The sequence below is a fragment of the Aegilops tauschii genome, chromosome 5, assembly GCF_002575655.3.
Source record: "Aegilops tauschii subsp. strangulata cultivar AL8/78 chromosome 5, Aet v6.0, whole genome shotgun sequence".
Lineage (NCBI taxonomy): Eukaryota > Viridiplantae > Streptophyta > Magnoliopsida > Poales > Poaceae > Aegilops > Aegilops tauschii.
Window position 1 is genome coordinate 168,647,375 of NC_053039.3, and position 14,014 is coordinate 168,661,388.

The window sequence follows — 14,014 nt, forward strand, 5'->3', positions numbered from 1 at the left end:
GTCCGACCAACCCGGCCATGACAGTCGAGCCATCAACCACGCGCAATACTAGCACCACTGTCAACTTCTACTGCCACGCTTGGCATGGCTGTTGTACCAAAAGCCTACGTGAAAATGTGTGTGACCACTTCTGAGGCTGCGTCAACCCTTCCCGGCCAGAATGACAAGAAATCCTAGACGAACCCGACATTGACGTGATGCCAAGGGGCATCCTCATAGCAGCAAGGGAGCGAGTCAATGCCATGAACCAGGGCTTGAAGGACATGACAGATGTCTTTGCGGCTAATATGGAGGTAAACTTTTCCCATGCTTCTAAATTAGCAAATGACAGCATAGCCAGTAGACTCAAGGTGTGTATCGGTACAAAATCCAGCATGCGCCTAGGTCTTGAAAATAACTTGGCGTCCTTGCATACCGCGATCCCCAACGTGCAGCTCGACATGGAATATGTCGGGATGCAGGTTGGTGTTGATAGACATAGTAGATAGAGAAAAATAGGCAATGTGCTGTAGTCCCCGAGACTCAGGTCGGGCACACGTGGCCGACCTAAGGATCAAACCGTCCTCAGTTGGTATCTCATCCTTTGTAATAAAAGAAACCATCGATCTAGTAGCCCTCAAGACTCAGGTTGATTTGATAAGTCAGCCCGAGGACCGAACTTGAGCACGGGAGCACACATAGAACAAAATTGATATGCAGTAGCCCATGAGACTTAGGTCGGGCACAAGTGGTTGACGTGAGAATTGCAACCATGCCGGGAACTCCATAATGCTTAGAGTGATTGAATCACGGATGAAGTATCCCGTGAGATTGAGGTCGGCTTTAGAGAAGTGCACCTCATGATCAAATCTCCTGAGGAACCTAATACTAAGCATTGTGGTTCATTCTGGTGATATGCAGAAGGCCGGCCTATTCGTCCACAACCTTACCCAAGACCTGGTGAAGGTGGAGAACATCCTGGCATAGGCTGAGCTCAAGGGACAGTGCCTAGAGCAGCTAGCCGAAAATACTTTAGGTATGTCATATTGTATGTTTTAATCTTCCGCTTCAATTTTTTATACAACTCGAATTATTGCCAATGTAATATTGTTGCATTTTGTTAGTGGTGAAGAAGCGTGTGGCCAAGCCGGAATCTTAGCTCCAAACTGCCCAACAATAGGCCCAGGCCGCCCGGGAAGAAGCTCAACATTCCCAGGGCATGGCTCAGAAGATGTCTGCCCTCCTCGAAGAAGAGCACTTGCCGGGCTGCCCGATATGCATTTGCCCTTCTCCAACAGATCTTAACAAGCACATCGAGGACTACGACTAGCTGAGGGTCAAAAGGCACACCATGGATGATGACCTGAAGAAGCAGACCTTGGACCTCAAGGAGGCTAAACTACGCTAGGGTACCGGCGAGGACGAGCTTAGGCAAGCTGACAACGTCCTTGCCGGTAAGGTGTATCTTCTGTAGTGCACTTTTGGATGCCGACGCTACCCCGAGCTCACACAAACTTGGTGTGATTCTGATTACTTCGGCGATCTACCCAGAGTGTTGCCCACGCACATGTCTTCTACCAAGGGAGCCCTGATCCTGAGCATGGGAAGTGCCAAGCTTTTTGGGGGAAATTTCAGGACGTCTCATGTCCTGTTATTCTTGCTGATAAGCTCAAATAGCTCAAGGAGCTTCAAGCTTTCTTCCGTATGGCGATCGAGGTTATTTTTCATATGTTGTGCCCCGGGGAAGCCACCTGGACACTCTCTTCAACCTTGTTCTCTGTCTTCAGGGTGCTCCTTTTTGGATCGACTTATAGAAGTACTCGGTTGCCTGGGAAGGAGCACCTCAGGTGTGGGCAATGCTTCAGGACAACTTCCTTGAGCTCAACATGCTTCCTATCACGAAGTCGAACCCCTTGGGACCAGAATGCCAGGGCGTGCTCCCGAACAACTTCTTCTACAAGGTCATGGAGATGCCTGGCTGACCGAGCAAGATTCCCTCGAGAAAACAATAGGGTAGATTAGTAGTAGTTTGAACATGGAATGCCGATTATGTGCTCGTAAAAAACTTTGAGCCTCAACTATTGTAAATAGTTCTGTTTCCAAGACGTGTTGGTCTGAAGTTTTATGTTTGTGTGCTCCCGTCGTACCTGTTAATGTTGCAGCATTGGATTTCGTATGCTGTGACAACCAGGGTTTGACTTCACCCACCTTAGGCACCCTACCAGGGAAACTAGAGGGGCAAACAAAGGGGTGCTTCCATGCCAATCTTAGCCGAACTGGCAGAAACATAAGGGGCAAACATAGGAGCAAGAAAACCCGATTTTGCCAAAGACACAAGTCGAAAAGCACAACGTAGAAACTTGGCAAAAATGACTAAGGAAGAAATCACATAGGCAGGAAAACTACCCGATTGTAAGTAAGGGCTTTAACTACCACCCAGTTTGGGCCAGTGGAATAATTCCAACAACTCGGTCAAAATCAAAATAGGGTAAATTATTGAGCATGATGACTAAAAAAAATTGGCCCAACAAGAAGATATAAGATACCCCGAACTAGGGGTATCAAACTTTATTTGAGTCATACTATAATGTCTAGGATTGAGTTAAACAATAATATAAGCTAAGATAAAGATAAATAGAGCTAAGTGAAAACAATAATGTAACAGGGAAATGCTCTAGGGATTGATCTTTAAGGCGCTTACTCATGGCTTGTTTGGATCTGACAAGATCCTATTTAGGATTGGGTTGGTTCCCATAGAAGTCATCATGGAATAATTCATAGGGCGTGCCTTAGGTTTGACGATATTGTCGTCGAGCTAGATTAACGTTAGCTTTGAGCATTTGGTGAGGATGATGTCGCATTTTCTTACTTTTGCCTTCTTTTCGGATGAACCCTTACCTGCCAAAGATTTAGCTTCCGCCTCGGCCATGAAGGCCACTTTCTGCTGCTTGGTCCTTAGGGACAGTTCAGCACTGCCCGAGATTGTAATGACGCCTTTTGGGCCTGACATCTTCAACTTCATATACGTGTACTGAGGTACGACATGAAAATGCGTAAACGCGATCCGACCTATGAGGGCATGATAGCCACTCAGAAAGGTACTATGTCGGAGCTAAATGGCTCTAGCCGATAGTTATCAGGGGCAACGAACACCACATAGAGTGTGACCTTGCCGGTGCATCGAGCTCCATGCCAGGGATAATACCCTTGAACCTGGTCTTGCCGAGCTCGATGTGCCATGAGTCGAACTGCATCTTTAAGCATCTTAGCATAGATGCGATTTAAAATGCCGCCACCATCCATAAGCACACTAGTGAGGTGAAAACTATCCACAATTGGGTCTAGGACGAGTGCAACAGTTTGCCATGGCGGATGCTAGTCGGATGGTCTCGGCGATCAAAAGTGATCGGGATTTCCAACCATGGGTTATATTTTGGTTCTCCTCACTCCACAGTATAGATCTCAGGAAGAGCATGCTTCCGAACCTTTTTGGAGATAGGGGATGCGTACATCATGATCACATTCTTTACCTCCGGTGGGAATTGACTCCGGCCGCCATTGCCCTGCTCGGGCTGCTGCATGCCCCCGTTGTCACCATGGGGCCAGCCTGTCGGGCTTGCTGCTTCCAATTTGTATGGCCTGCCTATGGACCCATCAATTCTGGTTAATGTGGGTGGCGGGCCGGTCTGTCGTTCCTGGGTGGATAGCACAAGGCTAGTCCAGGATCTTGTCCCGACAAGGGGCCTCTGCCACCTTTCCTTCCTTGGAGTGTCTTCTTCTTGCCACTTCTTCCTTGGTTGTTGAATTCAGCATTAACCTCACCAACCTCAACATTGCTGCCACCTTGGTGCTTGTTTCGATGGTTCCGGCGTGACCTTCCGTTCCCATCCTTTACCTCAAACATCTTGGGATTGTTACCTTGGTCCTTCTTCTTTGCTAGCCATGTGTCATCACCGGAGCAAAATACGGTCTTCATTTCCATGATTTCATGCATGATCTTGGGCTTGTAGTGACTGAGGCCCCTTGCGAGGAACTTTTCGTCGACACCATGCTTGAATGCGGGATGGCCTCGGCGTCCTTGCACTCAACGATTTCGTTTTTCGATTCTTGACAACCCAGGTCCAGTAACTATGTACTGATTCATTTTTTCTTGCCTCATGCTACCTAGGTCACTGGCATCCGCAAGTCAAACATACGTACCCCAGAAATTTTCCATGAATACAGCCTGAAGGTCTGCCCGACTATCAATTGAGCCGTCTAGAGAGTGTGCAACCAAGACGGAGCTAACCCTTTGAGCATGAGGGACATGTGCTTCAGTGTTGGTAGCCATTACCATTCGCCATTGGTACCACTAGGATATAGTCAACAATCCTAACCGTGGGACCCAAGGTGTCATCATATTTGTCATGCTTTTTTATTTTAAAGTTCGGCGAGAAGGGATGGGAAACTATTCAATCCGAGAAACATGAAGGGCATAGCGCAGACGGGCCTCCAGATCCTCGAAGGGCGTCAATGGTGTGACGCGCATCATTTATGCTTATTGATTTATCATGTTTGCTGGCCTCCCCACGAAGTCGAACTACTTGCTCGGCTGACGTCTCATAGTGGCGAGGGGACGAGGTGCATAGCGCTTGGACAGGTAGATTGTCCGCGGAGCCTCATACTAGAGTGATCTTGGGATCTTCTCCTTTGTACATGAGCTCGACTTTTCCCTACACCGGGAGGCCGAGCTGCCGACGTGATGAGATGTCTCGGTGTGGATCTTAGTGTGATGGCCCACCGCTTCTGGAGCATGCTTGCTTTTGTCAGCCCGCCTATCGACATGATAGGCCCGTTGATCTCCTGCACCAGGGTGCAGATTCTATGCCCACAAACATTCTAAAAACTGCGTTGTGGTCCGCAACAATATCCATATCCTTCATTAGGTTTCGATCATGCCCGACTAGTGCCTTCTTTGCCGCTCTCCACTGTGATCACCCTTCAGGTTCTCCTCATATTGGAGGACTTGCTTCTAGTGATATTCGGGGTCCTGAATTCTCCCAGGAAACCAATTGTTGTCCGTGGTCACCTTACATGCTAACCTAAGAAGCCTCAGATGAGCCTCGTCGTATCTAGGGCCTCCTAGAGACTCATTTAGTATTTCCTCATCATAACGGACAAACTCGCTTAGGGACCAAGGTTCCTCGTCACGCGGGGGCTCTCCCACTCAGGATAATAGTCAGGGTCGAGCCAACTTCAACCTTATTAATTAAATTTTGCAAACCGTGTGAGTGCCTTGCATTTTTACTCGTGGGAGATGCGAGGGGGGAGACAAGGTAGTGTATGTTTGCAGTACGTATGTAAATAGAGTAATGGTGGCACATTCCTTTAATTTTTATGCGCTCTCTCATCTTATTTTTAATAGACGCAAGTTGTAGCGTGTCTCTATAAAATGCTTAGTGCTTGCCGCTAAACCCCTTTACCCCTTCCTTTGAAACATGCTCATACAATAGGGTAGGTCTACATAAGTCTTGAAAGTAGAAACGAGCACTCACCTTGTTTAAGTTAGGTTTGCATAAGTCTTTTAAATACAAGTGAGTACTCACTTTTCTTAATATACTCTTTTTCCTTGGAGATGACCATCATCCACCCGGCAACAATTCAGAAAGCAGATTTGTTGATGGGCTTCGTTAGCTGGTTATCCCATAGACAATGGTCTGGGTAGGAATATGGGTGCTCATCGCTTTTATTTGATTCTTTTTAAGGCAATTTTATTCTTTAACTGTCTACGTTATATTGGCTTCTGTTGTATAAGTTGTATCTTGGTCCAAAAGCTCATACTGTATTCATTCGTTCAATTTGACTCTCCAGAGTTGTTGTGTGTGTATGTTGTCATTGTTGCGGACTATTTTGATTATTCGTGTTGTGATACCGACTGTTCCAACACATGGCGTGCACGTTTCGACATGTCCATTATGTGAAGGTGGAACCTTAGAATCATTATTATGCAAAGTGTACGGAAGGATGTTAGATCTACATACTGCCGATCCGGGGGTGCTACACTATACACGGATGTGTCTGGACATATCCGTGAACAAGTTGGCGGCTAAATTTACCCAATCCGATTAGAGATGCCCTAATCACCTTTTCTCCCAACAAAAGGTGATTTATTAATTCATAATGTCGTATGAAGGGATATAGGCAAATGAATACACACCTGAATTTTTGCGTGGCTATGATGATCGCAACTAAACACACCCACGCACATTGAGTACAAACAACAAGGTCAAAAATGACCAAATAGAGGTACTATTTTTTATTTGCTTGTTGTAGCCTAGATGCACGTCAACTCAACTTGACGACTGACTGGAGTGAGCTGGCTCTAGAGACCATTAGGGCTTCTCGGAGAAAAGAAGCCCAGCAATTGCTAAATCTACCCAGACCCCCTCGCCCCAACCACTGCATTGGAGTTGTGAGCTGAGGGGAAGCTCGGTTGCTGGTATGTGTGTTTTAGCAATATTCTGATGATGAGTTTTGTGGTCTTAATGAAAACATGCGAGCGTTGGACATGACGTTAGTGAAAATAAAGGTTATCAGGTTCTTCCCCTGCTGTCGCGTTGCTTTTTGGGTGAGAGCATGGAGCTATAGCGATGATCTTGCTATCGGTTTAGTGCAACCGCTCTTGCAAGGTTTAGGCATATGTCCACAAAGGACCGATCGGTTGAGTTTTTATCAATGTGGTTTGGGTGCTTTTACTGGTTCACCTTTTTTGTGAAGCTAGAGTACTCTTTGCTTCGAATTATGGTGAAAATCTTGCATTTCGACAGCCTGCAGATCTAGGGGACCATCCAGGCCGAAGTCCGCCGGTTGTTTCTCTTTGGATGGGCAAAGGCCTATCTGAAACATTTATCTATAATCAAATTTGTGCAGGTGTACAAGTGGTAGTGTAGCTACTCCGGTTTAATTGTGGTGTTTTTGTTGAAGGCTTGGGATAACTCTGTCTTCTTAGTTTTAGGAATTACTTTGCAATTTCTTGGATCTTGGATCCAGAGCATTGTATTTGTAATGGTTATCTGTTTGAAAAAAGTTACACACATATTTCTAAAAAAATACTAGTTGACGCAGAAAAGAAAAGAAAACTTTACCGGCCAGGCAGGCATGTCGCAAGCACAAGTATAGTGTCCTGATCTGCAGTGGCGGAGGACTCTGGTGGGCAAGGTCTAGTAGCCGTCACACCTCGATTTGGTCCAGTTTTCCTTTGGCCGATGCTAGGCGTAAGCTGGCTGATAGCTTAGAGTTATCAGCCGCCTTGATAACCGTTCAATGGTGCAAATCCTAGCCGTTTCTTTGGTGTCCCATGGATCGCACTTCCCCTCAGTGCTATCTTCCCCTCGCGCAGCACATGCATCACCCACAGCTCCCACTGTCCCGCTCCAAGCACGGCAGCAGCGGCCTCGACGCCGTCTGAGCTATGATGCAACGGCCACCGGAGCTACGATGCAGCGGACGACGACGCCGCCGCCGGAGCTACGATGCAGCGGCCGCCGGAGCTGCTACACAGCGGTCATCGATGCCGCCGGAGCTGCGATGCAGCGGTCCTCGATGCCGCCGGAGTTGCATTGCAGCGGCCGTGACACCGCCGGAGCTGCTATGCAGTGATCGTTGATGCCGCCGGAGCTGCTATGCAGCAGGCGTCGATGCCGCCGGAGCTGCGATGCAGCGGCCGCCAACGTCATTGGAGCTGCTATGCAGTGGCCGCTGGAGCTGCGATGCAGCGGTCGTCGACGCTGGCGGAGGTGCGATGCAGCGGTTGCGGCGCCGCCGTAGCTGCCATGCAGCGGGCATCAATGTCTGCTGTCGTGGACGAGTTGCATCACAGCAAGAGCAGTCGTGACGAGGTTGCATCGCAACAAGAACAGCGCCGGCGAGGTGCATCGCACCACGGTGGCCATGGGCGAGTTGCTGCATCGCAGCACGGCCGCCATGGGCGAGTTGCTGTGTCGCAGCACGACGGCCGCGCGCGAGCGCCGCATCCCATCGTCGACAGCAACGACGAGCGGCCGCCTCGGCGCCTCGGCCCGCATGTTGTGTCACCCCCGCTGGGTTGCAGCACTACGACGGTGGCGCTCGGGGGTCGGGGCTTCAGCACCCACCGTTTGCAACAGGGATGTAGCATTGGGTTGGCGCCGCCGCTCCTCCCTAGTTCACTGCAGCGAGCGGGGGTGGCCGGCATTGCCATGGCCCATGGGAGATTCTCTCCTTCGAGCGGGAGGGCTAGAGATGGGGAGGGGAAAAAGATGAGCGGCGAAAACGTACGGAGGACAAGGGATGCGAAGAGATAAGGCTGGAGCAAAGCGATGGATGGGTCCAGGGGGCACGTGGCAAGCAGTGCGGGAGGTTTAAGTTTCGTTATTATCAGCCGGTGAAAACAGAGGTTTTTCCTTTTCCTTTTATACCTACGCGTATATACGTGCTCTCTCGACTAGCTACACAACCTAGGCTAGGTCTTGTCGCTGCTGCCCCGCTGGAAATATCAAGAGAGGCCGCAAATGGGCCACGCACACACAGTTGGGCCACGAAGCACAACCGATCCAGCAGGCAGCGACCAAACTCGTCTTTGACGCACACGCCCAGCACGAACGACCAGCGCCCAGCCCAGACCGATATGCCACTTGCCCACTTTGCTCACAAAAAGAAAGAAACAAAAAACACACACACTTTGCTCACAAAAGAAGAAGAAAAAAACACACGCACGCAGACACAACACTGGTTAGCGCGGTGGCGGCTGACCACGACGAGACAGACATTGGTCGACAGCAGCCAGTGAGGGTCGAGAAAGTGTGGCGGCTAGGAACTGCCACTCAGGATGTAGACTGCAGTGCTGTGCCGAGGCGCAGCAAATTTGACCTATGGACGAAATCAAATCATAAAATGAACTGTCCGTGAAACTATTTCACGTGGCTGACTTTTTTGTGCGACGCCCGACACGAAGGCGCCACACTACACTGTGCAACGCCTCACAGATAGGCGCTACACGGCCAGCGTCGCACCCGTGTGATCCGAAAATTACTAAGTCAGTGTGCAACGCCTGAGAGCTAGGCGCTACACTATACCTAGGCGTTGCACTAGTGCAGCGCCTAGCTCCTAGGCGTTGCACGCCTAAGAGCTAGGCGCCACGGGTCAGCCGCGTGAAATAGTTTCACGGACAGTTCATTCTGTGATTTGATTTCGTCTATAGGTCAAATTTGTCAAATTTGCCCCGAGGCGCAGCTAGCGGCGAAAGCGAGCAATGGCGCAATGGCGCGGAGTCCAATGAGGGGCGGCATCGACCGTTGTTGGTGTGTTTTAGGTTGTTTCTCTATTAAAATATGTTGACATTTTTCACTGTATTTGGTCATTCGTTTTTAGTGTGCATTGTCATCGTGTATTGACTCTTTTGGTTTTTCACAAAAATAATCTTTGCCTAAGACTTCGCCCCACCTTAAAAAAAATTCATCCTCCGCCGCTGTGCCGGATGATGCATTACTTCCATCGAATTAGGTGAGACATACCCTCTTTTTTGGGTCAGTAATATCTTGAAGTAAACTCAATACCCCTCACAAACTTCCTTCTATTTAAAAAATGCATGAGGTGTAGCATGCATTCCGTCCACTCACAAAAAGAAGTTATGCATCATGAGTGTGTGTGGTCGGTTTGCGCCTGCGTGGCGCGTGCACGTGTGCCCCTAACTTGTAATCGCAGAAAGGTAGAGGGAGCTCAGCACAAATATATAGAGTTCAAGCCAAAATTTGTTATAACCATATTATTTGAAATTAAAAGTTATTTTAGTGATTAGGTGGATCATCTAAATAATAGTTTACTCCACACAATTGGCTTCTTGGGTCATTCGGCTCTAGGCAAAATTGATGGGAAGTTAAAACTCACCACCACTCACAGTACACACATAAACCCTAGATCTTTGCTAATACGACACCTGGCAACCACTCCAAAGTTTTTCCCTCCCACGGAAGGCCTCTAAAATACACACCTAGTTATGGCGGTGGTGCCGCTTTTTTTCTTCATTTTTTTTTTGCAGGGGATGCCATTTCCTATTGTTCAGGTCCATGTCCAGGGTAGACACAGCTAAATTAAGGAGATCATGTACACCAAATATATTAGTAAGCCATAAGCAGGCATGCAGCTACCAGCAGTCACAATAGCATTCACGAGAGAGAGAGAGAGAGAGAGAGAGAGAGAGAGAGAGAGAGAGAGAGAGAGAGACCTTAATCATGGGGTGGCGCCATGATGTAACGCATGGACTGGCACCCGTCACCTACAACAGCAACAAAGACAATTGGGAATCCCGACGTCTAAACTACTGTCCGTAGCTCCAAAGCTCCTTTCACCTACCAATTTGTGCGCTGCCACTTTAAACTACCATAACATGCAAGATTAGATCTGTAGCGACATGGATGCACTGCTAGGTTTCCCTAGCTACTATCTAGCGTCCCCTGCCAGTCTTTCCTCCTAACTTTTTCTCCAGCATTCTCTCTATTTTACACACCATATAAATATAATACGGAGTAGTACCAAAAAAGAGACAAAATATCCAGTGCGGGGAGTTCTTTTTCTTGATGGCTTGTTTGGATACACCGACACCCGTTTCGGTCACTTGAATGTGGTACACTCGTACTTGAATAATGAATGTAGGAGTATGTTATATGTATTAGTTTTGGCTAAATGGTTTCTTTCGGATCCTTTAATGGCTGAACGATTAGAACCATTTCGTTTGTTTGGGAGCTCATGGGACTAGTCAGCTCAATTAATAAAGCAAACTTCAGTGAATCATATCCAAACGAAAATCCTAGTAGAAACTATGAAAATATCACTGTTCTGCACTTAAAGGGCACATATAAAATACTCCCTCTATAAAGTAATATAAGAGTGTTTAGCTTATATTAGTCTACCGAGGAAGTAGAAATTAAGCATAAAGAAAGAGTGCAGACAAATTGCAAGGAAAGGAGACGGATGCTATATGGCATACCTGTGAGTTGTCCTCAAGACCCAGCTTGCTAACCAGGTACCCCATCACTACTCTAACTGTCATCCGCCCGTCTCTACTGGCCGTGCAACAATAGCACACACCAAAGGAAGTCAATATCTAATGGGTCAAATGTATCAATAATTTTTCCTAATTAACCCAACCAAGAATCCATCATTAATCCATTTATTTGTCGTTAATGACTTCGATCCAAGTTAAAAGATCGATGCTGATGGACCATGCATGCATGGTAATTTGTATTAGTAAAAACATTAAGGCAAGTTTAGGAGCTAACCTACCTGACCCTCAAGTAGCTCCTGTGCACCTGCGGCAATGGCGGCTCCCTTCTCCTGCATTGGATCAACGGCAACCAGTACATGAGCTAGCTACCCACATTGGCAAATGCACAAGATCGCAGCACGTGGCGTACTCACTGGTTATGCGCCGCCTGGAGCACGAACCATGTGCCGGCCTGGTGCTCTGGAGGAGGCGCCGCCGCCACCACTGAACCCGCTGCCGACAGCGACGAAGAACCAGCTGGGAACAGAGACAGCCCTAGCTCTGACAGCGGCGGCGGAGCGTCCAGTTGTATGGACGACGAGGGTCCAGCTTCATAGTCGTTTCTTGTCCGTTTCCCGCGCAAAGACGACGAAGCCGACTGTCCGGTACCGAGCTGCAGCCACGAACTGGTGTCGCCGCAGCTGCTACTGCTCGTACTTGGTTCCTGGACGTCGGGCGGTGGCGGAGATGCCGCTGGCGGCAGCTGCTGCTCTGGTTGCTGTTGTGAGATCGGGACAGTGTCGTCCTCCTTTGTTGGCTGGTAGGGGTGCGGGGGGTCCTCCGCCATGGGCGTGAGGCAGCCGCAGCGGCAGGGGAGCAACGACGACGGCGAATGGAGGCGGTGGCTTCTCCGGAGGCGAACGTTGACGGCGGTCGGTCCATGGGCGTGAGGGAGCGGCCGGAGGAACGTCACCATCCTCTCATACCTTCTCCTCTCTTTTGAAGTTGCGCAGCACCGCGGCCGACATTATGGGAGGAGGAGAATGTTCAAAGGGGAAAGCATCTGCGTTTCATGTAGGTTGAGAAGGCCAGTGTACATAACATAACCCCGGGTGTGGTGCGGGGTAAGGTGAGCTGTCAACGGTGTGTGTACAGGGTCCAACTTTGGACTCTGTACTAGATGGATGTACTACAAGACGGAATATTTTTCCATTTCTTTAGCATGCTGACATCTAGCTTCTTAATTAACTAGCCGTGTCTTCATCCATGTGTGTTAAGCGTGTGTCACTACCAGAATCGCCCCCTATGCTGACGGTCCTGGCCGTCGGCATAGCCTTGATTCCCGTCGGGACAGGCCTATGCCGACGGCCCCCGCCGGCATAGGGCCGTCGGCGTAGCCCGGGAGGCCGTCAGCATAAAAGGCCGTCAACATAGATCCTATCCCGATGGTGTCCATACATCTATGCCGACGGCCTCGGCCATCGGCAATGTCCCCGCCTAACGGTGGCCGCCGTCAAGTGCTGCCCAACACCTGCGCGCCACGTGGCACACGTGGCGCGCTGCTGCACCTCCTGGGGCAGGGCTATGCTGATGGCCTGGCCGTCGGCATAGTTTCAAACCTACACCGACGGCCAGGCCGTCGGCATAGCCATGCCCCAGGAGCTACAGGTGCTCGCCACGTGGCACCTATGCTGATGGCTGGCCCTCGGCATAGGTGCCACATGGCGAGCACTGGTAGCTCGCGCCAGCCCTAGGCCATCGGCATAGTTTGTGTCTGTTTTTCTTTTCTTTTTCTGTTTTCTTTCCAGCTCAATTCATTTGAATATATACATCATATATAAGAATCATAGAGCAATATATGCATCAGATAACAATAAGGAGCAGCATCATACAACAATATATGCATCATCACACAACATAAGAAGCATCGCAAAGCATAAACATATAAGTATCATCAGCACCAAACATATAAGAATCTCACAAACAACAATAAGTAACATCACAAGCATATAAGTATCATCACCACCAAGACCGCCACAAGTCACCCAAAGGCTTAAGCGCCAGGACGTCGAGCACCGCGGAGGTCGTCACCACCAAGTCCGCCGAAGCCCAGGTCGTCACTGCTAGCGGCAGCGCTACGGCCAAGACCGCCACCGCCTCCGCCTCCGCCTCCGCCTCCGTGGATCGGAGTGATCGGGCTCCGTGACTCGGGAGTACTGCGAAGACCACCACCAACGGTAGATCCACCGGTTCCCTGGATGTTGAAAAGACATGTTAACGGGATATATGACTGTGTTGAATAAACGATATGCTTTGGGTGAATAGATTGGGGATGAACTAACCGACGAGGGGCTAGCGTTCTGTGCCAGAAACTCCTCAAAGGTAAGCATCCTTGGTTGTGGTGGAGGAGATGGTACTGGTTGCAATTCAGGAACCCTGTCGGCCGCCATTTCCTGAAGAGCGTGCTACATCATGTGATTGTTCTGCTCGTGCCACGCCATGGTCTCCTGGCGTGTGTACTCCATGTAGGCCTACGGTATGACATGCTGGAACTCATAGAACTACTAAATGCGGAAATAAAGTGAGCAATGAAGATAAGAGGGAAAATAATTACAGATTGCCACTCCTGAAAGAGGGAATGTGACTGCGCACTCGTCATGGGCGTGCTCGTGCGCTGGCTCAGGCTCGGGTCGATCCGATGGGGCTGTGTGTAGGAGATAGTAGGAGTGATCACAGCATCCAGAACCGCCTCCCGACCGTGCTCCTTGGGCCCTGTGCCCACCACCACTCCCTCGTCCAGATCCGCCGCAACGGGGTCAGGTGTGTCAGGATGTAACCTTAGATACCCTTCGGAGTAGGCCTTCTTCCTCTACGCGGTCTTGCCGTGAGGGGGGCACACCCCGGAGCCGCATGCCGGGTGCCTGCGCCTGCCACCACGCTTCCACAAGCGTAGGAGGGCCCACTGCAACACCTGGCGGCATTGCTACCCACCAAGATAGCCCGTCCCGTCTCCCCACTCCGTGACCGACGGCAGCA

General features: G+C 49.6%; 1 protein-coding gene across 2 annotated transcripts in view; it reads right to left on the reverse strand.

The window, feature by feature from the left end:
• Positions 1–12,033, reverse strand: part of LOC109732149 (uncharacterized) — a 41,405-nt gene extending 29,372 nt beyond the window's left edge. Inside the window, exons 1-3 of one of the 2 annotated variants that reach the window (XM_020291344.2) lie at positions 11,413–12,033; positions 11,278–11,328; positions 10,982–11,054 (exon numbers count right to left, since the gene is read on the reverse strand). In XM_020291344.2, coding sequence (XP_020146933.1) covers positions 10,982–11,054; positions 11,278–11,328; positions 11,413–11,954 — 666 coding nt within the window. In that variant the 5' untranslated portion in view covers positions 11,955–12,033. Of the gene's footprint in view, positions 1–10,981; positions 11,058–11,277; positions 11,329–11,412 lie in introns of both variants that reach the window. The other variant, XM_020291343.2, reaches the window with a different exon arrangement.
• Positions 12,034–14,014: the final 1,981 nt, after the last annotated feature.